Below are 24,240 nucleotides of genomic sequence, written 5' to 3'. Positions count from 1 at the left end.
TTAGGGCCTTAGATGCAGAAGATACTTTTCATGATCTTGTCTTTCCTTTAAAAAGAAAAGTAAAACAATAACAATAACAAAAAAGACAAAAACAAAACAGAATTGAGAACATGCCCACCACCAGGGCAAGCACATGAATGAAGGAGCATTTATTAATTGGTTATTATATGCAAAGCACTGTGCTGAGTGCTGGGGACACAAACAGAAAAGCAAGAAAGTCCCTACTTGCTGTGGGAGAGACAGTCAAAGGCTCTGCTGACAAGCCACAATATTCCATCCAAATTCCTTCAGGTCAGTTTCCCCACTCAGCGGTGCACTTCCTAGAGCAGGAAAGGAGAGCCTTCTTACTGACAACCCATCAGGGCTTTTGTGAGGAGAGTGTCTGGGGCTTCCAATAAAATGATGTCCAGTATTAGTCTAGGACGGCAAAACAGAATCAAAGGACGAAAGGACATGAAAGCATAGAACACCTCACCCAGGGCCCAGAAATCAGTCGTGTTTGGCCATTAGGCATGGTTCTCCATTTGCTAATATTCTTCACTTCTTCTCAATACCAAGAGACTTAGTGCCAAGGACTGATCAGAGGAATGTGTGTGGTCATAAGTGAGGAAGAATTGGAAGTGGAGGCACAAGGGAACTTCTCAGCCTCCCCTGTGTGTAGCCCTATATATGTTAATGTTTTCTTCTTCATCCCGCTGTGCCAACTCCAGCTGAAAATGCTGTGGTAACATATCATGAAAGAAACTCTCTGTCCTGTGCTCTTCCCTCATCTTGGAGGCCAGATAGATAGTGCCATTTGGTCCACAGAGATGTCTAAGGGTGCCCAGGAGCAGTGGAAATGTGGGCTCCAGATATACGATATCAGCCCCTAGCACCAAGTCATAGTCTTCAGGAAACACACCCTGGTCTAGCCCCCAGGCCAAGGCTCGGACCTGTGCCCGGCCACCAACTGGTATGTTGGCTTGAACATTTCCCTGAATCTGCTCCAGAGCCAGAGGCAGGTCAGTGATGGTGACATCTCCCCCTGGAAGAGAGAGAACAGAAGAGAAACGAGGTCTAGGGATTAGCTGAAGGATCACCATTCAGAAATGTCTAGAAAAATTTCAGTTCTGGGCTCCTTCAAAAAAGTGACTCCTTATATAATAAGTCTCTCAAAATTCCACCTACATATGGCAGAGGGGAGCACTTATGAAGCATTTAAGGATTGCAAAGGCACTTTGCATGTATCATTTTTGATCCTCAAAACAACACTGTGAGATAGGTGCTATTATTATCCCCATTTTCCAGAAAAGGGACCTGAGGCAAACCGGGGTTAAGTGACTTGCCCAAGTCACACAGCTAGTAAGTGGCTAAGGCTGACAGAGGCTAAGCAACTTGCCCAGGGTCACACATCTAGTAAGTGTCTGAGGTAGGATTCTAAGGCAGATCTTCCAGACCCCAGAATTCTTTCCACCTGGTTATCTTAAGTCACTGTGCTAGATATTGAGGACACAAAGGTGAAAAAAAAAAGAAATAATACAGTCTCTATCTTCAAGGAATTTAAGAGTCTAAAGGGCTGGGGGAGGGGGTGTTGTGTGACATGATATGTACACAGTTAAGTAGGATAAAAGACATAATTCAATGAGACAAAATGGTATCTTTCTAACATAAACTCAGACAGGAATTCAAGTATTCCAAAACTGTAAAAAATGGAACTCTGATCAAGTCAATTTTCTCTATTTGCCCTTTATATGATGCGTATATTTGGCCTCTTCCCTACCACACTTTTCAGTCTTATCACCAACTGCCCAAAACAGTATATACCTATATTAGAAAGGAATGGTTTGAAAAAAGTAGTTGGATACAGTAATGGTAGAGTAAAGAGATTGTTAACAGCAATTCCCTATAAAGTAACTGATTAATAAAGGGGTTGAGGAGTCAGGAGGATATTCCAACTGAAGGGAAAAAGTATACAACAATACAAGATATACTTCCTGTCTAATGCCTAACAGAACACCTGGTACATAACAGATAAATAATTGTTGATGGATTGTTCACCCCAACTCTTGACTTCTTATTTGGGGACTTCAACATGAATGTTGATGTCCTTTTGACAGGCTAATCTCCCAAATCATTAACCTCCTTAACAACCATATTCTTCATCTTCATTTTACTTCATATACATGAACAGGAAGGGCCAAAGGAATGTGTTTAATTTCCCTACTGCTGAACTTCCAACCTCCTATTTTCTTTTTTTTTTGGGGGGGGGGGCTTTTTTGTTTGGGCTTTTTCTTGTTTGTTTGTTTTTTGGGGAGGCAATCAGGGTTAAGTGACTTGCCAAGGGTCACACAGCTAATAAGTGTCTGAGTCCTGATTTGAATTCAGGTCCTCCCGACTCCAGGGCTAGTGCTCTAATTCACTGTGCCACCTAGCTCCACCCCACCACCAACTTCCTATTTTCAATCAGACTCCTATCTTTCCATCTTTACCTCTGAGTCACTCCTCTCATACCTAGTCTTTGTCCTCGCCATGACTTGTCCCTGCTCTACCACTACCACTCTACCACAGACTTCATCCTTACCCTCTTAATCCATCATTCTGACCTCAAATTCTTTACTTTTTCATCACATTGCCTAGCACAAGGTAAATAAATGCTAGTTGATTGAATGATTCAACTCCAAGGTTGACCACTTCAACTGTATACCATCTATTCTAGAACCACTTTTCTTCCTATTCTTTCATTGATCGTACAGTGCCAAAACCAATATGTAAGGGATTATTTCTACCATCCTTCTCCATTAATACTCATCAGCTACTGAATATTGCTGTGAAACATCATAAGAAAATACTGACTAGGTTTCCCACAAGCTTATGTTATCAAATCTTATGTACTTACACTGATGTTGGGCCCTCACTGCTGCACCAAAAAAAAATCCTTTTATTCTTCCTGACTAATTTTCTGTAATACTTTCCTTACTTAGTGACCATTCCAAAACTCCATCTAACATTAAGCACCTACTTCCAGACCCCAGAATTCTCTCCACCTGGTTATCTTATGTCACTGTGCTAGATACTGAGGACACAAATGTGAAAAAAAAATACAACAATGCTTCTAACATTAAGCACCTACTATGTCCTAGGCACTAGGTCTACAAAAAAAACAAAAAAGAAATAGTCCCTGACTTCAGGAACTTATACCCTATCAGGGAGACAACATATACACATATACCTATGGCATTGTTAAAGAGATTGGTTGTTAAGCCACTCCTATTTACTCCTTATCCTATGACTGACCTATTGCCCAGATAGATTTCCTGTTATATATGTTCCTCCTCCATCCTGGAAAGTAGAACAAGCCTGTCTTATCTTTTGTTAGCTCTGAGCCCCTAACCAGAAATTGGAGACAGTGCTTCTGACAAAACACTTCAGTGTTAGATTTATCTCTGTCTTTTCTCTAGGTATGTTTTTTCCTCAGTTGCTTCCACCCAACCATATCCCAAATCAATAGACTGCAAAAGCAAACTCCAGTGATTACCACTGTTTATAAAGACAAAGTAAATATTTAAAACAAACTTCCCTACATGCCCAAAGGAAAAAGCTTCAAACTCTGTGAAGGAGCTCAAGGGTAGAAAGAAGTTACAAGATTACCTACTTTGGGTTGTGTGGAAAGGGCAGGGGAGTTATTTAGCAACACAGTTTCTAAACTTCTATCCATATTTTTCTTTTTGTTGATTGCCTCTGCAAAGTGCTTAGCACAGAACCTGGCATATATTAAGCCCTCTATCTGCTTACTCCATTCTCCTTCCTTTCACTTGGATTTTTGCAACATCTATTTCTTCAGCTCCAGGATTCTTCTGCCAGTTCCTTTAAAGCATTCATTTGTTTATTTTTTAATTTTTTTTTTTAGATTTTGCTTTTTGGAGGGGGGAAGTTAGGACAATTGGGGTTAAGTGACTTGCCCAAGGTCACACGGCTAGCTTTTGTATGTGTGTGAAGTGTCTGAGGCTGGATTTGAACTCAGATCCTCCTGCCTCCAGGGCCAGTGCTCTATTCACTGCGCCACCTACCCACCCCTCAGTTCCTGACTTTTAAAGATCACCTTGAAACTTGGCCTATCATTCTTTATTTTATTCAACTGATTCACTTGAGTGATAAGTGGAACTTCATAAAGGGAACACTTGACCTCGGTTTCAACCCCTCCTCTATGATTAAGAATTGGATTTTCAAGAATCAATCATTCCCTTTCATAAGTATAAATAAAATCTCTGCAAAAGGAATACAAAGTAATGGTAGAGGAGGCACCAGTAGCTGGGGAGATCAAGAAGGATTTCATTTAGGTATTCTTGAGCTGTGTTTTGAAGAAAACTTGTTTCTAAGAAGCAGAGGTGAGAAGGGAATGAATTTTAGCCACGGGAGATTGTGAAGTCTTTTGAATGACAAACAAAAGAAGCTATCTTTGAGCATAAGGGAAATAGGAAGGAACCACTCCAATTTACTAAGTAGGGGAATGACAAGATTGAATCTTTGCTTTAAGAAAATAACTTTGACAGTTTGGTGGAGAATGAATTGGAAAGGGGAGACACTTGACACAAGGAAACCATTTAGAGGGTTATTGCAACAATCCATGTAAGAGGTAACAAGGGCTTGAACTAGGGTGGTGGCCACATGAATAGAGAAAGGGAACAGATTCAAGAGATGCTGTGGAGATATCCCCATCCTCAAAAAAATCATCCATCTCTACTAGTTATCATCCTAGATTTCTGTTCCTTGGTATGGCTAAACTCCTTGAGAAAGAGTCAACAACAATCAATGCCTCCATTTTCTTTCCTCTCACTCTCTTCTTAACTCAGCCTTCTAGCTTCCTACTTTACCATTCAATATCCATGAGGGCGGCTAGGTGGCTCAGTGAATAGAGCACCAGCCCTGGCGCCAGGAGTCCCTGAGTTTAAATCCAGCCTCAGACACTTAACACAAAAACTAGCCATGTGATCTTGGGCAAGTCACTTAACCCCAATTGCCCTCAAAAAAAAAAAAAAAGAAAGAAAGAAATTTCTCTGTCCAAAGTCGATAATTTCTTAATCACCAAATCCAGTAGTCTCTTCTCAATCCTCATCCTTCATGAACTTCTCTGAAGCCTCTGACACTGTCAGTCACTCTCTTCTTTCTTCAAAGTTTTTGTGGCACTACTTCATCCTAGTTCTTCTATCTGTCTGACTTCTCCTCGCTGTCCTTTGCTGGATCTTCATCCAGGCTTTTCAATCCCTCTAGCTTGTATGTCTACCAAAGCTCTGTCCTAGACCCTCTTTTCTTCTCCTTCTATATTTTTAAATTTGGCAATCACATCAGCTCCCATGAATTAAATCTCTACAGATGACTCTGAGATCCATTTATTCTAACCCTAAACTCTCTCTTGTCCTCCAATCTCAAATCTTTAATTGCCTATTGGACATCTCAAACTAGATGCCCCCTAGAGACTTCCAATTCAAATCAATTATTTCAATTCAAATCAAATATCCAAAATTGAACTGATTATCTTTTCCTCCCTTAGTCTTCCCCCCTTCTTATCTTCCCTAATTCAAGGGTCATCTTCAACTCCTAACTCTCTCTGACTTCCTTCCCCTTGCCATATCCCATCAGTTATCAAGTCCTTTCGATTCTTAATCCCTTTTCTTCTGATACAGAAACCACTCTAGTACAGGCCTTCATTGTCTCACACTTTGACTACTCAAACTCCCTATCTCAAGTTTCTCCCCATTCTAGTCTATTCTCCACTCAGTTATCATCCCTGGTCTCCTTCAAGTCTCATCTAAAATCTCACTTTCTGAAAGAAGTCCTTTCTGGTCTTAATGCTAGCAGTGCCTTTCTGCTGAGATTGTCTTCAGTTTATCCTGGATATATCTTGTTTGTTCACATGTTGCCTCTCACATTAGACTGTGAGCTCCTTGAGGACAGGGATTGCATTTGCCTTTCCTTATATCCCCAGCACAGTGCCTGGCACAAAGTAGTTGCTTAATAAATGTTGTTGATAGAAACAACAAGATTTGATAAGATATGTGTCTTGAGGGGCAGTGGAGAATGAGGCTAGGAAACTGATTAGAAGCCAGATTTACAAGGGATTTAGAAGTGAGGGAGAGGAGAGGAAGCGGAGGCAATGAGTGTATTCAGTTTTTTTAGGAGAGAAATAGATCAATGGTTTAAGGAGATGGGAATTTCTATTGATTTTTTTTAAGTCTGGGAAAGATTTGAGTATGTGTGTGGATCGCAGCCAAAGAATCAGTATATGAGGAGAAACTGAAGACTATAAAGAAAGAGAAAGGATGCTTATAGGAGCAAATTGCTGAAGAAAATGGTAAGAGGATGTCAGTAAATGTAGGACGGCTGGCCATTGTGAGAAAAGCCTATATCAGAGAAAAGCCTTCTCATCAGAGCCTGGAGTAAAGGAGGAGAGAATAAGGGGTGACAGCAAAAGGTTTTTTGAATTGTAGAGGGAGTTCATAAGGAAGAGCTTTAAATCTCTGGGTAAATTTTGAGATGAGATTCTCAGCTGAGACAGAGGAGAGGGGTTATGTGACAGGACTGAAAGGAGAAGAGAAGGTTTGGAACAGATGCTCTGAGAAATAGAATAGAGAAGCAATCAGGGAGGAGTAAGAGATTTACTTGCTGCAAGAGGGCCCAGTTAAAGGTAAGTAACATAGATTTTAACGAACTCAAATCAGGTTGATGTGACTTCCTCTAGATCTGTTCAGCTGCAGGAATGTAGAAGACAAATAGTGGTGGTAATCCAGGGTTGGGTTTTGGCAAGGCTTGAGCAACACATAGTAACTTCTTGTTAGAACTGTCTTTATTATTTTATGAACAAACATTATAAAGGTAATTTTATAAGATGTGAGTCTAGAAAGGGATAATAAAGAGAAATGGCTTGAGAGATGCTGAAGATAGTTTTCCTGTCATGTTGGGAAAGACAGAGAAAAGAAAGGGAAGCCTTCTTTCTTAGAAGTGTTTTAACATTTATCTGGTAAAGAAGATGAAAAAAAATGCTTGGGAAAAAAGACTTTATTTGGTACATTGAGTAAATGAGTGAATGAAAAAGTATCTCTTAAGAATTTAGTATATGGGGCGGCCAGGTAGCACATCGAGTAAGAGCACCGGCTCCAGTGTTGAGAAGACCTGGAGATCGAATCCCGGGCTCAGACACTTAGCACCCACCCAGAAATACCTGGCCGTGTAATCTTGAGCAAGTTACTTAACCCTAATTGCTTAGGGGCGGCCAGGTGGCTCATCGAGTAAGAGCACCGGCTCCAGTGTCGGGATGACCTGGATCAAGTCCGGGCAGAGATACTCAGCACCACACCCAGAAATAACAGGTCATGTAACCTTGAGCAAGTTACTTAACCCCGATTGCTTTAAAAAAAAAAAAAAAGAATTTAGTATATGGAATAGAGCACTGGCCCTGGAGTCAGGAGGACCTGAGTTCAAATCCAGCCTTGGACACTTAACACAAAACTAGCCGTGTGACCTTGGGCAAGTCACTTAGCTCCAACTGCCCTCCAAAAAGCAAAACAAAAAACAAAAAAAAAGAATTTAGTATATGAGGGGCAGCTAGGTGGTGTAATGACCCTTGAGTAAGAAGGACCTGAATTCAAATCTGACCTCAGACACTTGACAGTTACTAGCTGTGTGATCTTAGGCAAGTCACTTAACCCCAATTGCCTCAGAAAAACCATGCTAAGCAATAACGATGCAAATACAAAAGCAAAGAGAGTAAACTGAATGGTGGAATTGTGTAATGTAATTTGTAGTTACAGTGATGTTTGGAGGAAGATCTAGCTATGACCATTCTCACAGCTAAAATATTGTGATTATCTATATCAGTTTTATTATTTATTTCATTGTTAATAAATTGTATGTTCAGTAATTTTAATACTTATTTAACCCTAGGAGATTGAAGGATTTAATTTAAAGAGATATGAGTAACTACTATTGGGAAAGGATAATTTTTTAATTTTCAAATAACATTTGATAAATTGGCAGAAGCTCTGAGTTTTACTTCATGTGATGAGAAATATGTTGAAATTTTATTAAAGAGAAAATGTAGCTCTTTCAGATCCACCATCAATGGGTGGACCCAGTGCCACAAAGCAGATTTTCGTGAAGACTTTCGAGAAGACCATGACCCTTGAGGTCAAACCATCCAATACAATTGAAAAAGTCAAGGCCAAGATACAAGATAAGGAAGGTATTCCATCTGATCAACAAAGATTTTTGTGGGCAAGCAACTGGAAGATGGATGTACTTTGTCTGACTACAACATTCAGAAGGAGTCTACCCTTCATCTTGTTCTAAGATTTCATGGTGGTGCCAAGAAGAGAAAGAAGTTTTACACCACTCCCAGAAAGAATAAGTATAAGAGAAAGTTAAGTTTGCTGTTCTGAAGTACTATAAGGTTGATGAGAATGACAAGATTAGCTGCCTTCAATGAGAGTCCCCTTCTGAAGAATGTGGTACTGGTCTTTCTGGCTAGTCATTTTGACACACATTATTGTGGCAAGTGTTGTCTAACCTACTGCTTCAACAAGCCAGAAGACAAATAAATGTATATGTATTTAAAAAAAAGTCAACTATTAAAAAAAAGAAAATATACTGGGAAAGGTATAATAATTTGAATAATTATTCAAATGGATAATCTGAATTATCAAGTATTTTACCATCTGCCGTTTTGACATTATCACTGGCTTGAGAAATTTTCCTTTTCTCCATTTGTTTAGCTTGCATTTTTTCTTCTTTTTTTCCCCTTCAAGATCATCAGATACCAAAGCACTTTCTCTACTTGTCAAACTTTTATCTGTATCGGAGAACTCCTTCTCTATACTTTCCTTTACTATTCTTCACTTTAATTTGTTAAAATAGAAGCAAAAGTTCTTTGACTGGGGAATGCAATCTCATCTTTTTTTATGTTTTCTCTTCTCGATGTTAACCTGTAAAAAGGAATTGGGTCTCTGGTAGACATATAGACAGGTTGCTGCACCTGTGTAGCTGAGGAGCTGAAGAGTAATGCCAGGTGTTTCATGCCACTCTTGAAGGGCTTATTTTGAAACAGCTGTTGGCCACTTATCCAACCTGCTACTTTCCAGATGAGGAGCTGCTCACCCTATCTTCCATTGCTTTGCTGTCTCACATCTGTTTCTTTTCCCTCCATTTAATCTTCCCTTCAGTCACCATCTCAGTTGCCAGACATACCTGGTATATTTTCTCTTTAATAAAATTTCAACATATTTCTCATCATATTAAGTAACCTCAGAACCCCTACCAATTTATCAAATATTACTTAGTAAATTGGAAAGAACATCCTTTCCTAATAGTAGTTACTCATATCTCTTTAAATTAAATCCTTTAATCTCCTAGGAGATGGTAAAGTACTTGATAATTCAAATTATTCACTTGAGGCAAATAAAAAAAAGAAGATTCATGTCAGTGAGGCAGAAGAAAGAATAAAAAACAAAACAACTGTATTTGTGGGAAATTTACCTGTCACCTGTAAAAAAATGAACTGAAGTAATTTTTTAAAGAGTATGGACAAATAGAATGTATACAATTCTGTTCTTTGGGTCCAGAAAAAAGCACTTTATTCAAAAAGATTGCTGCAATAAAATGTGAAGTTCACCCTGAATAGAAGAGTAGGAATGATTATGTTGTTTTTAAGGAAAAGAGTGCTGCTGAAAAGGCACTGAAAAGAAATGGTGCTCAGATTACAGAGGGATTTCCCAGAGTCGAATTCATATCTGACATTCCTTTGAGGAGCAAGAGATCAGTATTTGTGCAGAACCTCCCTTACAAAACTGAAAAAGCTGCTATTCAAGCACTTCTGACCGTGGAAGTGTTCTAGCAGTATAACTGTGAGATTTGAAGTGATTGGAGTTGGCAAAGGCTATGTGCTCCTTGAGAATACTCATGCTGTACAAATTGCTTTGGAATTAAACAATTCTGAACTGATGGGAAGAAAACTATGAGTCAAACCTTATGTTAATAATGAAAAAGTTAAACCACCACATTCGCCAGGCAGTTTTGGAGAATTCCACTAAATTTAAGCACAAACTTAACTTTCCTCCTAAAAACATAGGACAGCATTCAGAAAATACATTTGCTGGAGAAAAAGCTAGTCCCTTGAAAAAGAAAAAAGAGGTGATTTACAAATGAAGTTGATGACTATGTAACTTTGTTACACAGAGCATGTATAGTATAAATTCCCTCTCCTCCCCTACTCTAAACCTCAAAATCTATCTTAATCATCTCCCATTCTCTCTTCCTTTGCATCCGTTGCTACTGAAGAAGAGGCCCTTCTTGCCAGGGCAGCCCCCCTACTTTCCATTCTTGATCTTATTCCCTCCAAGGTACTTCCCTGCTCCATCCTTTCTTCTCTTTCATCTTCAATATCCCTTTAACTATAGACTCCTTCCCTGCTAGGTCTCCCTTATCTTAAAAAAAAATAATAATTAAATCTTCATTTGAGCTTGCCATCCCCTCAAGCCAATAACCTTTATCTTTTTTTTCCTCCCTTCTGCAGTCAAACTCCAATACATCATGGGATTCCATTTCTTCACCTCCCACTTACTTCTCAATCCTCAGTAATGAGGCTTCCCACTCTGCTACTTAATTTAAACTTCTCTCTCCAAGATTACAAGTGATCGCTTAAATTCTAAATTAATTTACCTTTTTTCAGTCCACATTCCACTTAGCCTCTTTCAGAAGCTTTTGACACTGTGAACCATGAGGAAGTCCCCAGGAAGACATGCCTTATGTCATATTATATAACATTTTAAGGACAGTATAAAGAGGCAGAGAGGTTTTTCTCCCCTTTGTTTGTATTCCTAGCGTTTAGCACTATGCCTGGCAGACTTGAAATAACTAGTATTACATGACGGAGGGGTATTTGACTCAAACAGCTGTGTGACCATAGGTAAACCTTTCAATGCTTCATATAGTTCTCTAGAACTATAAATTAAAGACCGGCTAACAACCTGCATTAGTGATGGGACCTCCCACAATGGGAAGTCCCTAAACTTATGGAATCACTGATTGGGCTCCCTCACCCCAACAGGAAAACAAACCAAAAAAAGACAGGAAAGACTGGCTTACAATACAGAATTGGACTAAATTAACCCAGATCCTTTCAAATTGGGAGATCTATGAGGCCAGCTCACCTACCTTGCAGAGCTGCCAGAATGCCCACGATGCCAGTTCCAGCGCCCAGTTCAATCACCTTCTTGCCTCGGAAGTCGAGATTTTTCCTCTCGAAGTAACTGCATAGACTCAGAGCCTATGGGGGTGGGGGGATGGGGTGGGGATGGGATGGGGAGAGTGGGGGGAGGGAGGGAAAGAAATTTTGGGAAGAGAAAGCAGATCGTTGCCTAATTAGAGAGGTAACCCAATTCGTACCTACATTTGGTTTCCTCTGTCCGAACTAGAAGATCCAGAGTGGAGAAGAGAAATGAAAACACCGCAGCCCCCTTGCTCTCCTCCCCTAAGCGCCTTTTCCTCTGCTGACCACCCAGTACACCCCGGCAGTCCTCACCGCTTCCCACACAGGCGCAGCCACCCCAAGCCGAGCCCCGAAGCTCTGTTTGATGCTCAGCACGTGACCACAGAAGTGGAACTGAGTCTCTTCTGTGTAAGAATCAGCGAAGAGCCCGTCCTCCTGAGGGAACACAGCCTCCGACTCCAGTTCGGAATCTGACTCCGACATCCCGGAGAGAATGTCTCGGGGAAACGAGCGCCAGCCCACAGAGGGACTCCTCTGGACGCCGGCCAAGCTTTTGAGGAAGGGGTGGCTTCCACGTGGCCGGGCGGGAGTGAGACCGTGATGCCTCCAACTAGGAGGAAGGGGAGGTCAGACCCCTGGCATCCCCAACATACTAGGTTCCTTGTACTCTCGGGAGGCCGAACGAAGTAGATCTGGCCGCCAGCCCAAGCTCCTCCTACCCTACTTCCTCGAACTCTAGACTACCATCTGCGACTGGCCCAGACACCTGAGACCCGGGAATGGTTAATGCTATACTACGTGGCAGGGCGGGGGAGCCGTCCCAGTCTTCCCCAGACCGTAGAGGGAACTCCTCTAGTGGTGGTGGCAGTAGAAAGAATACTCCAGGGTCTAAGTATGATTCCCGATCCTGGCACTTACTGACTCTGTGACTTTGGGCCAGTCATTTAACCTTTCTGGACTTCAGTTTTCCCAACTGTAAAATGGGAGAATTGAACTAGCTGCAAGGGTTCTTAATCTTTTTTGGGGGGAGGGGGGGCGGGGCGAGGATGTCCTGGACCCCTTTGACAGTCTGGTGCAGCCTATGGACCTCTTCCTTCTCAGAATCATGTTTTTAAATGCACAAAATGCATAGGTTAAAAGGAAACAATTATTCTAAAATATAATTATCAGGAATTTTTTTTTTAAGTTCACACACTACAGGGCCTAACGTCATTAATAACTATTTTTAAAATCCTAAATTCTAAATGTTACTGTAGCAAACCAGACAGTAGTCTGGAGTCCGAGGATCTGGGTTCAAATCCCTACCTGTGTGATTTTTTTTAGGTAAAGGATTTACCTTCCTTTGATCTCAATTTCCCCATCTGCAAAAAAATTTTTTTTTAATTTAGTTGTTTTATATGGTCAATGCGGCTGTTTCTTTTATTTGTTTTAAAGATTTTCTTTTTATCTCCCTTTTTTTCCAATGGGGGGGCGAGGTGAGAAGTAATGGAAATACATTTTTGTTCAGAAAAAAAGTCTTATAAAATAAAATTTCAAAATGAGGTGGGTAACGTGAAAAGTCTTAGTTTTAGTTCTGTTGATTTTAAAGTTCCAAGACCGATGCTTATACATAGGCACGCCCCCTTTCTCGGCAGCCTAGACGCCTCCGCGCGTTTTGGCCCCGGTCCCTTTAAGGGGGCGGGGCCTGACGGTCCACCTCCCTGACGTAAGCTTACCTCATCACCCCGCGCCGGGAGCCGGCGGGCGGGCGTCTCCACGTGAGAGTCGCGGAAGCGCTGGGCCCCCAGAGCTATGGAGGACGCGGAGCTCGGCGAGGGAGCCCCGGCCCCAGCGCCCCAGAAGCGTTTCTACCGACAACGAGCCCACTCTAACCCTATGGCCGACCACACCCTGCGCTAGTGAGTTAGGCCTTCCGCGGGAAACTGGCTCCTTAGTCCTGGAGAAACCCGGGCCCGACCCTGGAACGGGGCGGTCTCGAGGGATCTAGGGGGACGGACTGACGGCAGGCGGGAAGGAGGGGAGTGATCGATCACGGAACTCCTGGGGCCCCGCTGCCACTGGGATGTCAGGAGAGTGGGACCCAAGCAGCATCAGGAGGCCGGGGCTGGACCTCCCCTTCCCCTATAGCAACGGCAGGGTGCAGCGAACTTGGCCTTAGCAGCCTGGGAGGCCGGGGCTGGACCCTTCCCCCATAGCAACAGCAGGATTCAGTGAACCTGACCTCAGCCACAAGGGAGGGATTTGGGCCGGCCTGCTCTGAACTTGCCCTCAGAAGCAGGGGAGGGGCTGAGACTGGACCTCCCCTTCTCCCATTATGGGTGGTGGTTGTTGTAAGATTCAGAAACCCAGGGTTCCATGAGTGAGACCTTAGAGAGTCACAAGTCAGTTTTCTCACTTCAATTTAAGCTGCCCCTCCAGTCCTTCCATATCCTAGGCTGCTATGGTCAATAAAACTCATTACCTAGTGGGCACCCTTCTGATAATGGATCTTTTCTTACTTAGCTAAACTGGCCTTTTGCCAGCACACACAGCCTGTCAGTGACCCCAACTCAGAGCCTTTTCAGCTTAGTAAAAACCTACCAGTGTTTGTCCTCCACCTTGGAGAATGTTGGTTCACCTCCCCACACACAGTAGTGCTTCAGAACAGGACGTTTCCCTGATTTTGTCAAAGGGTGATAATGTTTATGCTTCCTATTTCTGGGTTGAAAAGTGCTTTGCAAATTAAGACTGATAATTTTTAAAAAGAGCTATTATTTGTATAGTACTTTATGGTTCAGTTTAAGAGACGGAAAGGCAGAGATGGGTTGAAGATAAAGACCAAAGTAGAGTTCAGATTCATTTAAGAGGAAACAAGAGGAAGAGGATTTGACATATAGGCTGAAGGAGTGATATGGAGAAGGACTGTTATTAGTGGGTCTGGTGATGGGAAAGAGGAGACAGTAAATTGGCAGAGGTAAGTGAATAAGCTTCTGGAGGATTGGTCTATTAGGTTGTAGAAGCTTTGTTGCCTTGCAGGGGGAGAAGGGGTTGTCTGTGGGAGAGGTTTGAGTAAGGAGGTAAATAGAGGCAGGAGAACTTGATAGATTAGAGTGAACTTTGATCCTTTTGCCCCCACCTGATAAACTCTGTTAGAACAATTTTACCTTGGATAGATAATAACAACTAGACTAAAACTCAAGTTCATTGTGTCATATCCCTCCCTAAACCACATCTCCCTCCTACCTCTCCAAAAAAAAAAAAAAAGGATTTCTGCTTTTTGCTGCAAGAAAACCAGACTAACCAGTGGTCACACCAATTGCTAGACGTTAGGGTGAATGGGTCAGCAGGTCAGGCCCTAGTGGGGGTTGTACATTTCCTCAAAATGGGCCTATGATTCACACTGAGGCTTAAGGGTATTTTCCATTGTGTCTCCTTGAGGCCAGAGGGCCCACTATTTGTGGGAAAACTTTCACCCCACCCACAGTACCATTTCTGTAATTTTTTACTCCCCTACTCACACCACCCTCCCTCCACAGCCCTGTGAAGCCAGAGGAGATGGACTGGTCTGAGCTCTACCCCAAGTTCTTTGCCCCACTGACCCACAACCAGAGCCATGATGACCCAAAGGATGAGAAAGAAGAGGGAGCTCAGGCCCAAGTGGAATTTGCAGACATAGGCTGTGGCTATGGTGGTTTGTTAGGTAACGATTTGCAGTGGCCCTGTCTCCTTGGGCAGGGGAAAAAGGGAGGTGAGACTAAGAGGGCCCAGGCTCTTCTGCCTGTGCAGCAACTTTGGTGGGGCTGAAGTTTTGGCCTTTCCCCTTCGGACCCAGATGTTGACTTTGTGACATCAATGTCTACCCCCCACTCAGAGCCTGTGGCCTTTGGCCAGGAACAGGGAAGATGCTGCCTCAGATGCCTCTCTAAGCCAGGGATGACCTGTCTGGCCCCTCCCACTGACCACAGTCTCTACATGAGGCATCTTACCTGCCAGGTATCGGGTCAGTGAGTTGGTCAACATGAACGTCAGAGATCAGCCACTGTGTCCAGTGATCCTTAACCATCTCTCTCAGGCCTCCCAGGAATTCTTCCCTCCTTCCATGACTCCTGTTCTTGGCCTACCATCAGTAGTATTGTCCTGTCCTCTCCTCTTTATTTTCTCCCAGTATTGATACTACACACATACATACAGTAACTATCCACACTGATCCTGATCTCTGATCATCTCCCCCATTTGCCTGCAGCTGCATTCTGCTCTATCTGTCTTTCTAGCTTCTTATTCCCACTGGGGCTCCGATGATAATTCCCCCTACATTCAAAACAGTTTCCCTTGGGCCCATTTCCTATTCCTAGTCTGGGTAACAATCTCCCCCTTGGATTGGGGCTTTCCCACCCACTCAGCTTTAGTATGTGATGATGCTGCACCTTTCATTTTCACCCAGTGGAACTCTCCCCAATGTTCCCCAACACGCTGATCCTTGGCCTGGAGATCCGGGTAAAGGTCTCCGATTATGTTCAGGATCGGATCCGAGCCCTTCGATCTACTTCTGGGGGTGGCTTCCAGAACATCGCCTGTCTTCGTAGCAATGCCATGAAGCACTTACCCAACTTTTTCCACAAAGGGCAGGTGAGATGGGGCACTGGAGACACTGAGTTTTCCCAGCCTGCATGGTGGAGCCTGGTGTCTCACCATTGTATCTTCCTCACAGTTGACAAAGATGTTCTTCCTCTTTCCTGACCCACACTTCAAACGGACCAAACACAAGTGGCGAATCATCAGCCCTACACTGCTGGCGGAATATGCCTACGTCCTCAGAATTGGGGTCAGTTTGAAGTGGGAGGAAAGGATGAGAGATTGTGTTGGGAACCTCACTTTTAGTTTATCTGTTTAGAGTTGGAGATTGGGGCAGAGGGGTGGGATTAGTCTTATAAGACTCCATAGTCTTATCACTACCTTATTTAGGTTTCCTACCAGCAATAAATGAGGTAAAGACCCAATTTTATCCAGTCACTGACCAGTGGGATGGGATCTCTGCAGGGGCTGGTATATACCATCACTGATGTGATGGAGCTGCACAGCTGGATCTGTACCCACTTTGAAGAACATCCCTTGTTTGAGCGAGTGCCCCTAGAGGAACTGGTGAGTGGGAAGCCAGGTGGTGCTGGGGAAAACAAAGGGAATAAGGTCCCTTGAGAGTGAGATGGTTTCAAGTCCAGCACAATATTGGGAGTATGGGATGGAGGTTTGTGGGAAGGCAGAAACCTGGGAGTAGGGAAGAGTCACTTGGAGTTTTCACTCCCCTAGGTTGATGACCCTATTGTGGGACGTCTTGGAACTTCAACTGAAGAAGGAAAGAAGGTTCTTCGGAATGGGGGGAAGAACTTCCCAGCCATCTTCCGGAGAATTCAGGACTCTGTTGCTTAACAGCCTCCTCTGGCCTCCTAGACACTGATCTCTGACCCTGCCATACCTAGATCTAGTCTCCCTCTGTCTGGGAAGAGAGATAGAGGCCCTTCTGCCTTCTGGGTGGGAGTGGGCATCTCTGCACTGGTTTCTCCTCCAGGCCTGGGAGTTACAGTGACGAGGGAACACACCCAGATGTTCCAAGCAGCTTCCTTGACACTTCAGGATTGTTCTTCAGGCCATTTTTCACCAGGAAGCAGATGGAAAATGCACACCTCAAGCCTAAAACAAGTTAGAAAGTGTTCCTGAGTTAAAGGGATCTGATTCTTTAGAACCCCTTTCAGCCAGAATATGCTCTGTATAGCTGGAATGAGAAAACACATTGCACTACCAGCTAAACTTCCTGCTGGACTCAGATCACTGTAGTTGTGTGTGTTTATTTTGCTGTGCTGAGGACTCTCTGTCTAAACATGCCAGTGTTCACATAGAAGGCAAATACCAGGTTTCTCTCCTGCCTTCTCCATCCCACCTCCCACCCTCTCAGGGCTGCTGGTTGTCCAGTGAGACTACCTTAGTGACCACCTTTGGAAAGTATAAGGGGAAAGGCATTTTGAAGCAAGTTTCTGGCCCCTCTGTGTTGACCTTTGATTATATAGTGACCACAACTGCTAAGATTGTTAGCTGATGAACAAAAGAACTTGCCATATTCTGTATCTTTGTAGGGGTGGCCAGTAGAGTGGGTGGGATTCTGTTATGAAAAGACTTGGGCAATGGGGCAGATAGGTGGTGCAATGAGTAGAGTGTGGGCCCTGGAGTCAGGAGGACCTGAGTTCAGATCCAGTCTCAGACACAACACAAAAACTAGCCGTGTGGCCTTGCAAAAAAAAAAAAAAGACTTGGGCAGCTAACCAAATGGTGATCCTCTAAAGGGGACTGACTGACCCCAAGCCCCCTGGGACATCTGAACTTGTTGAGATTGATCACCAGCATGTTCCCCTGTTGCCTGAACTACCCCCATGCCTCCTTCCTCTCAGCACACTCTGAACCACCCTTTACTCACTGTTGTCCTATAAGAGAAAGGAACCAACTACCTCCTTGGGGAGAATGTACTGTTCAGGAGCAGAGGCCGTTGTGTCTATTTTCTGGACTAGTTGGAAAAGGGGGAATTCCTTAGGGAGGGGCAGGGGGAGGTGGCATGACTCCTGAGAAGGGTGGGAATGCAAGAGATTGGCTTGGATGCTTTGTCTCCTCTACAGTTATTTCTTTTTCGTTGGGGGGATGGGAGTGGTGCCAGACCTGAGGAAGGGGAGGGCGACCCAGGATTAAGTAGGAGGGTTTCTGGCATACATAAATTGAGTTCTCTGCCTGCTTTGGGTATTTGCTATGCAAATCATGGAAACCTGACAGCTAAAGAGAAAAGGGATTGGCCGGAGTGCGCTGGAGGGGCTGGCTCCCCTTCCTCCCTAGATTTAAATAGGGGCCAGAGAGGTTAAGATGCTCTGAAGACGCGTACACTCCCCAGTATTTGCTGCATCTCGCCATGCCACAGACCCTCAAGTTGGCGACAAAGGTGTCCCAGCTTACGCGCTTGACTCCAGAACTGGGTGTAAAGCTTGGCTTGAAAAGCAGGAAGAGAACCCCTTCGGACTTGACAGACCTTCCTGGCCCTTCTACCCTCAGCTTCCTAGCAGAACTTTTCTGCAAAGGGGGGCTGTCGCGTCTACATGAGCTGCAGGTATGGGGTACCCCCACCTTTGTCCAGGCAGGTGCAGGGTGGCTGAAAGGGTACTTGGAATTCCATGGAGGAGGCAGGCAAATGGGGAAACATTTCTTTGACGTTAGCAGAGTGTGAACATTGATTCAGAACTTTGGGGGGCTGATGGAAATAAGAAAACTAACTAGATAAAGGTTTGAATCAGCAAAGTTGACCAAGTACTGACTGAAATTCCAAAAGCAGCACCCAACTCTGTGTGTGTGTGTGTGTGTACATATACATATACACACGCACATAACATACTGACCAGTAACTGGATGCAGGCTTGTCTGGAAAATGGTGAGAGACCCCCAGAACTGAGGAGTGCGTTTAGGAACATTGTGGTGGACGGCCCTAAGTTTAGAGTCTTCGAGGAGACTCCAGTTGCATTGTAAATATCTGGAGGTGTCCCCAGTCCCAGCTGCCACACGAGTGGACCTTCAAAACTAGATTAAAATTGTTGGACTAGCCTTTTTGATTGATGGAAAGTTAACGCCCGCGCCCCCGCCCCTTCGCTCTTGCATTTCCAGGCTCTGGGAAATGGGACAGGAGTTTGTAGCTCCTGAGAAAAGTTCGGTGGCTGATGGGGAAGGGGATGTAGGGGTCTCAGATGATATGGACTCCTCCCTCAACTCTTCACCGTGGATGTCGAGGTTTCAGAGCAAGGGGGAGCGGGATCTCAAGGTTCTCGCCTTGCGCCAGGTGCAAGATTCTGCACGCTTCGGTCCTGTGTGGTTCGCCAGCTTCGGGCCGGTGCAGACTGTTTATTTGGCAGCTCCTTCCCTGATCGAGCAGCTGCTCCGACAGGAGGGTCCCCACCCAGAGCGCTGCAGCTTCTCACCTTGGGTGGAGCACCGGCGACGCTGCCACCGGGCCTGTGGACTGCTAACAGCGTAAGTCTCCCCCTCAACCCCTTAACGCTCTGGGGCACCCTAATCCAGAGTTTCTCTTAGTCTGCTTCATCTTTGGCTAACTAGCATCACCTCAAATCTCCCTACTTCCAAAGGATTTCCAAGTGCCCCAGTTCTGCAATCTTTCTCCACTGCTAGCCTATCCTGTTCTCCACACTTGCATATTTCTATCTTCTTATCACTTCTCCACCCCCCACCCCCCCCCGCAACTGAACTCCAGGAACTCCCCTGACTCTTTAACCTTCTAATTCCCCGGCCTCAGTTCCCCCTGGACCTGGCTTTTTCTGTTCTTTCACTGCACTAGGCTGAGGCGCTGAAGTAGGGATGCGCTCGGCTCCCCAGTGCCTGGTTCTGCCTTCAGGGCTTTACGAGAAGAGTGGAGAGGAGGGACTGCACCGCCTGGAGACGCTCTGACTCAGGGCACTCGGGAAATGGGGTCGCTGGGAGGCAGGAAATGAGTAACTAGGGACTGGACGAGGAAGGAGGGGAAGAGCCAGAGAGGGAATGTCTGTGCACCCTGAGGGCGCAAAGGAGTGGACACATTCCCTTGCCTCATGTCTCTCCACCTAACTGTGTAATACTCTAGTTGGGTAACTCGTGCCCCTGTGTACGCCCTCACCTTTCCTTACACCACCCTTTCCGAACCTCCTCAGGGAAGGAGAAGAATGGCAGAGGCTCCGCAGCCTCCTGGCCCCGCTTCTGCTCCGACCCCGAGCCTCCATCGACTACGCCGAGGCTCTGGACGGTGTAGTCTGCGACCTGGTGCGCCTGTTACGGAGACAGAAGGGCAGGCTAGGAGGATCATCCGACCTCGTTCGAGATGTGGCTGGAGAATTCTACAAGTTCGGCCTGGAAGGTGGGACCTAGGGTTTGGGAAGCGAATGTCTCCTCTAGTGTTCAGTGCTGGATCTTGGGTGGAATAAAGGATGAACGACCTCTGGGCAGATGAGACACTTTCTCACCCTCTCCAGGCTGCGGGGGCAGCAGGGGTGGGTGCCCTGGTTGAGGGCAGAGTTTGTGGAGTCTCCCAGGGTTCGTGGAGATTCTCTCTAGGTTGTAACTTCTTTCCACAGGCATTGGGGCTGTACTCCTGGGCTCTCGGCTAGGGTGTCTAGAGCCTGAAGTACCCCCAGAAACGGAGAACTTCATTCGTGCAGTGGGCTCCGTGTTTGTGTCCACACTGCTGACAATGGCAATGCCAAGCTGGCTGAACAGGCTCTTGCCTGGACCCAGGAACCGCCTGTGTCGAGACTGGGACCAGATGTTTGCTTTCAGTGAGATGCCAGGACCATATTCACAACCAGGGTGGTGGGAACTGAAGAAGGGGCCGAAAGAATACTCTAGGGGGTCATCACTTTCTTTTTCATCCAGCCCAGAAACACATGGAACAGAGGGAGGCTGAGGCAGCCATGGGAAAGCCTAAAAACGCCAGTGTATCTGGACCTCACTTAACCCACTTCCTGTTCCAGAAAGAGTTGCCATATGCATCCATCCTGGGCAACATTGCTGAGTTACTACTGGCTGGAGTAGACACAGTAAGAATATGTCTAAGAATACCTACCAGCTGCAAGGGCACAACTTTTCTCATTTTCTTCATCTGTAAAATTAGCATGATAGGATCATATATTTAGAGCTAGAAAGGACCTCAGAGACCATCTAGTCCAAACCCCTAATTTTACAGATAAGGGAACTGAGGCCTGGAGAAGTGAGTTGCCGAAGGTCACATAGGTAGTAAATGGTAGCACTGGCGGTTCTGTGACCTCCCATCCTATCCTCTTGCTGCTAGGCATACCTGTAGCACTTACTTCACAGTCACCTGAGCCTCAAAGGATTTATGTAAAGTATTTTGTGAAATTTAAAGTGTTATATATCAGTCACTGTTTTATTTCTGGAGCCCTTATATACTCTTTACAGAGCAAGTATATCCCCAAACCTCTCCCCTCCCTTATAGGGGGCTTAGCTTTGGTTGCTGAATTCTGGCCACCTCCAGATTCTGCTGCTGCTAGTTTAGAGTTCCCAAATTACTGACTGACCAAAAACCTGACCTTGGATAGCTAATATCTGTGAATTCTGGCCCCCAGACTCTAACACCTCTTGTTTGTGTCCCTCCCAGGTCTCCAACACACTTTCCTGGGCTCTGTATGAACTTGCACATCACCCAGAAGTTCAGACTGCACTCCATGCTGAGATCATAAGTGCCATGGCTCCTGGGTCTTCCACCCACCCCCCAGCCACTACCTTGGCCCGGCTGCCCCTGCTGAGAGCTGTAGTGAAGGAGGTGCTGAGGTGAGAGGGGGTAAAGCCCTGGGAGAGGCATTGAGGTGAAAGTGGTGGGAGATGATTAAGGAGCAGTAGAGCTGAGTGGGAAGCCATAAAAGAATATGGGGAAATGGAAGGACAGTAGCAAGATAGCAATCATCCTAGTAATAGAAGCCACAGAGTGGTGTGAGACTGATAGGTGGGCAAGGAATATAACCAGAGGCAGTTTGCTTGGAAGACCAAAGAAGTGTCCTCCAAGTATATGTAGGGCAAGAAAGGAAGGGGAGAGGATAGGAGAGAGGCTGCCAGTCCTCAATCTCACTCTGTTGTCTTCTCAACTCTATATATCCAAGGCTATACCCTGTGGTACCAGGAAATTCCCGTGTACCAGACAAAGATATCCATGTAGGTGGTTACATCTTCCCCAAAAATGTGAGTAGGACCAGTGAGATCCTCTTGAGTCTGTTCCCCATCCCACTTCTACCCTTCCCACCAGCCCTAGCTGAGCCCAAAATCTCTATTAGAACTTTATTCAGGCCTTGCTCCCCAGTCTAAACTCTGTAGAACCCTCCCCAAAATAACAGTGCCCCCCATTGAATAGGTGCTGATTAAACATTTGTTGAGTTGATTTGGAGGTCAGAGAAGGGCTGAAATATTCCTAAGGGGTCCCTAAGAGAATGCTTTCTGTAGTGTCAGCCAAAACTTCTGAATCTTTCATTCCCAATCAATCACTGACACATCTGGCCCAACCTTCTTACCTCTGTCTCTGCTAGCTAGTCCCTCCATTGACTCGTTTGTCTTCTTTTTTCACCAGACCTTGGTCACTCTGTGTCACTATGCTACATCTCGAGATCCTGACCAGTTCCCAGAACCAAATGCCTTCCACCCAGAAAGATGGCTGGGGGGACAGCCAGCTCCTCATCCTTTTGCCTCCCTCCCCTTTGGCTTTGGCAAACGAAGCTGTATAGGAAAGCGCCTAGCAGAGCTTGAGTTAAACTTGGCTCTGGCCCAGGTGAGTGTTCTTGAGAAAGATCCCTCCCTACTGGACCTAACAGCTTTCTGTGCCCCTCGTCCCACCAAAGCCCAAGCTTTAGAGGGTCAGGTAACCCACTTCATTCCTTTTAGACTCCAGTCTTTGGAATGTGAAGATTACTCCATAAAAGATCCCTCAAGGGATCTCCGGTACTCCTTTCTCCACCATCAACAAAATAACAAAATAATCCTGATTCTTACTGTTCCCTAGAAGTGATCCCTCTGTTATTAATCCCATCAATATCATCTATTCTTTGATATCGATCATTCCCCAAATTTGTCACCTCAATGCTCATGGTACCCTTAATGTTCTGTCTCCTAATGGTGACCATGTCCACAAGTACTGACCACCACCTACAGTGACTGCTTCCTCCCTCCCATTCTAGATCCTGATCCACTTTGAAGTTAGGCCAGAGCCAGGTGCTGGGATCATCAGGCCGATGACTAGGACAGTCCTGGTGCCTGAGAGAAGCATCAACTTGAAGTTTGTTGACCGATAATGATGCGATTTATCTGTTTTCCTTCTCCCCCTTTCCTTGATAGAAGTGGGTAAACAGACATAAGTCCTCAATGTACCTGGAAAACCTTTCTTCCCTCCTCTCTATGGGGAGGATGAAGTTCTTTTTTTGTTGAACTGGAGAAGGACCAAATCAAAGGCCTTGAGAGAGACCTGAACAAAGGACAGGAAAGTTTCTCTGTTGAGCACGCACTAAGCATTTGGTCCAGACCAGAGAAGGATGGAATATTGGAGACCATAAGGAAACTTGTTAGTTTCAGTCTTAAGCCACATGGAAGAAGGGTCTGAGGAGCTGTATGACTCCATCCCTTTCCATCCATCCTCTCTGAAACCCTCTGAGCACTGGTCATGTAGGCACTTGTCCTTGGCCAGTTAAGCCTGGAGCCTTAGGCCAATCCCCAACCCAAGATTTCTATCTTATATCAATGCCAACCCAAATCCTGCCCATACTCCCTTACACAGCCTTTTTTGTGTTATGATTGTTCATACTTTTATAACTAAAATACAATATCCTCCCTCTCTCCTTTCTGAGTTTCCCTGTCTTGCTCCCCACCCTTCCAGTTTTAGGGGTGGTAATTCTGGACCTTCCCACCTGCACTGGTATTCCTGGCACTAGAAGTGACCTGATGAACACAGGGTGGTCTGAGCTCCTTGAAGAGTTTGTTACATCACTGATCCAGGCATGTTACTGTCTGCCACGAATGGGGAGCAGCCAAGCCTGGCTTCCTATAAAAAATAAAATAACAGGAGGGGCTGGAGAATCAGCCTACTAACCAATGGGTTAGACAAATCAAAGAGGAACAGAGTTGTAGGTTTGAATAAAAGTGTTAGGGTACCACAGAGATAAGCAGAGGGTGTTGTGTGGGTTCCAAAGTGGGGACTTTGGGAAATAGGCCAAAGGGACTTTACAGAGTAACTTTCCAATTCTCTGAGATGATTATTTTGAGATAATCTCCTTCACAGGGTTGACAGAGTATGGATGGAAGTTGAAAACGATAGAAAGAATAACAGGAAAAAAAAGACAGATACATTCATATTTTTGCACAGAGATGATGTATACTGAGTATGGGGCCAAGCAGAAACCCTCAGGCACTGATACAGGAGGGGTAAAGGCTGATTAGACAGAGGGAATTTCTAATTCTTTGACTCA

The 24,240-nt window shown here is 44.9% G+C and overlaps 3 protein-coding genes and 1 pseudogene across 5 annotated transcripts; 3 read left to right on the top strand and 1 right to left on the bottom strand.

Moving 5' to 3' along the window:
• Positions 1-102: 102 nt before the first annotated feature.
• On the bottom strand, positions 103-12,768 carry EEF1AKMT3 (EEF1A lysine methyltransferase 3). The gene is made up of 3 exons (XM_069080525.1): positions 11,549-12,768; positions 11,182-11,293; positions 103-1,024 (listed from the first exon to the last, which is right to left on the bottom strand). The coding sequence occupies exons 1-3, from the start codon at positions 11,717-11,719 to the stop codon at positions 642-644; spliced, it is 666 nt and encodes a 221-aa protein (XP_068936626.1). The 5' UTR covers positions 11,720-12,768; the 3' UTR covers positions 103-641.
• Positions 9,372-10,279, top strand: LOC138156495 (RNA-binding protein 34 pseudogene; annotated as a pseudogene).
• Positions 12,769-12,940: 172 nt separating the features above from the next.
• Positions 12,941-17,035, top strand: METTL1 (methyltransferase 1, tRNA methylguanosine). 3 transcript variants are annotated; one of them, XM_069080444.1, is made up of 7 exons: positions 12,942-13,134; positions 14,752-14,915; positions 15,087-15,208; positions 15,734-15,841; positions 15,924-16,037; positions 16,253-16,354; positions 16,520-17,035. In XM_069080444.1, the coding sequence occupies exons 1-7, from the start codon at positions 13,028-13,030 to the stop codon at positions 16,637-16,639; spliced, it is 837 nt and encodes a 278-aa protein (XP_068936545.1). In that variant the 5' UTR covers positions 12,942-13,027; the 3' UTR covers positions 16,640-17,035. The 3 variants fall into 3 exon arrangements, with proteins under 3 accessions (XP_068936560.1, XP_068936545.1, XP_068936554.1); XM_069080459.1 differs by lacking the exon at positions 16,253-16,354 and having other exon boundaries at positions 12,941-13,134; XM_069080453.1 differs by lacking the exon at positions 15,087-15,208 and having other exon boundaries at positions 12,943-13,134; positions 15,657-15,841.
• Positions 17,036-18,102: 1,067 nt separating this feature from the next.
• CYP27B1 (cytochrome P450 family 27 subfamily B member 1) lies at positions 18,103-23,832 on the top strand. The gene is made up of 9 exons (XM_069080470.1): positions 18,103-18,353; positions 19,074-19,264; positions 19,936-20,138; positions 20,356-20,556; positions 20,654-20,817; positions 21,396-21,568; positions 21,895-21,973; positions 22,356-22,553; positions 22,960-23,832. The coding sequence occupies exons 1-9, from the start codon at positions 18,159-18,161 to the stop codon at positions 23,071-23,073; spliced, it is 1,518 nt and encodes a 505-aa protein (XP_068936571.1). The 5' UTR covers positions 18,103-18,158; the 3' UTR covers positions 23,074-23,832.
• Positions 23,833-24,240: the final 408 nt, after the last annotated feature.

Source organism: Petaurus breviceps, unplaced genomic scaffold (genome assembly GCF_028583685.1).
Source record: "Petaurus breviceps papuanus isolate PSGF00001 unplaced genomic scaffold, PetGlider_PUasm1.0 154, whole genome shotgun sequence".
Classification (NCBI taxonomy): Eukaryota; Metazoa; Chordata; class Mammalia; order Diprotodontia; family Petauridae; genus Petaurus; species Petaurus breviceps.
The sequence above is the reverse complement of the archived record's forward strand: the minus strand, read 5'-3'. Positions and strand labels throughout refer to the sequence as shown.

What these genes read in the sequence shown, in the direction of transcription:
- METTL1 (XM_069080444.1), top strand. Translation starts at nt 13,028, where the DNA reads ATGGAGGACGCGGAGCTCGGCGAGGGAGCCCCGGCCCCAGCGCCCCAG. An exon ending in GCCGACCACACCCTGCGCTA is followed by an intron (nt 13,135 to 14,751) that starts GTGAGTTAGGCC and finishes CTCCCTCCACAG; the next exon opens with CCCTGTGAAGCCAGAGGAGA. An exon ending in CCTACGTCCTCAGAATTGGG is followed by an intron (nt 16,038 to 16,252) that starts GTCAGTTTGAAG and finishes GGATCTCTGCAG; the next exon opens with GGGCTGGTATATACCATCAC.
- CYP27B1 (XM_069080470.1), top strand. Translation starts at nt 18,159, where the DNA reads ATGCCACAGACCCTCAAGTTGGCGACAAAGGTGTCCCAGCTTACGCGC. An exon ending in CTACAAGTTCGGCCTGGAAG is followed by an intron (nt 20,139 to 20,355) that starts GTGGGACCTAGG and finishes TTCTTTCCACAG; the next exon opens with GCATTGGGGCTGTACTCCTG. An exon ending in GTAGTGAAGGAGGTGCTGAG is followed by an intron (nt 21,569 to 21,894) that starts GTGAGAGGGGGT and finishes TATATATCCAAG; the next exon opens with GCTATACCCTGTGGTACCAG.
- EEF1AKMT3 (XM_069080525.1), bottom strand. Translation starts at nt 11,719, where the DNA reads ATGTCGGAGTCAGATTCCGAACTGGAGTCGGAGGCTGTGTTCCCTCAG. An exon ending in CTGCGCCTGTGTGGGAAGCG is followed by an intron (nt 11,294 to 11,548) that starts GTGAGGACTGCC and finishes CCACCCCCATAG; the next exon opens with GCTCTGAGTCTATGCAGTTA. An exon ending in CATTCTGGCAGCTCTGCAAG is followed by an intron (nt 1,025 to 11,181) that starts GTAGGTGAGCTG and finishes TCTCTCTTCCAG; the next exon opens with GGGGAGATGTCACCATCACT.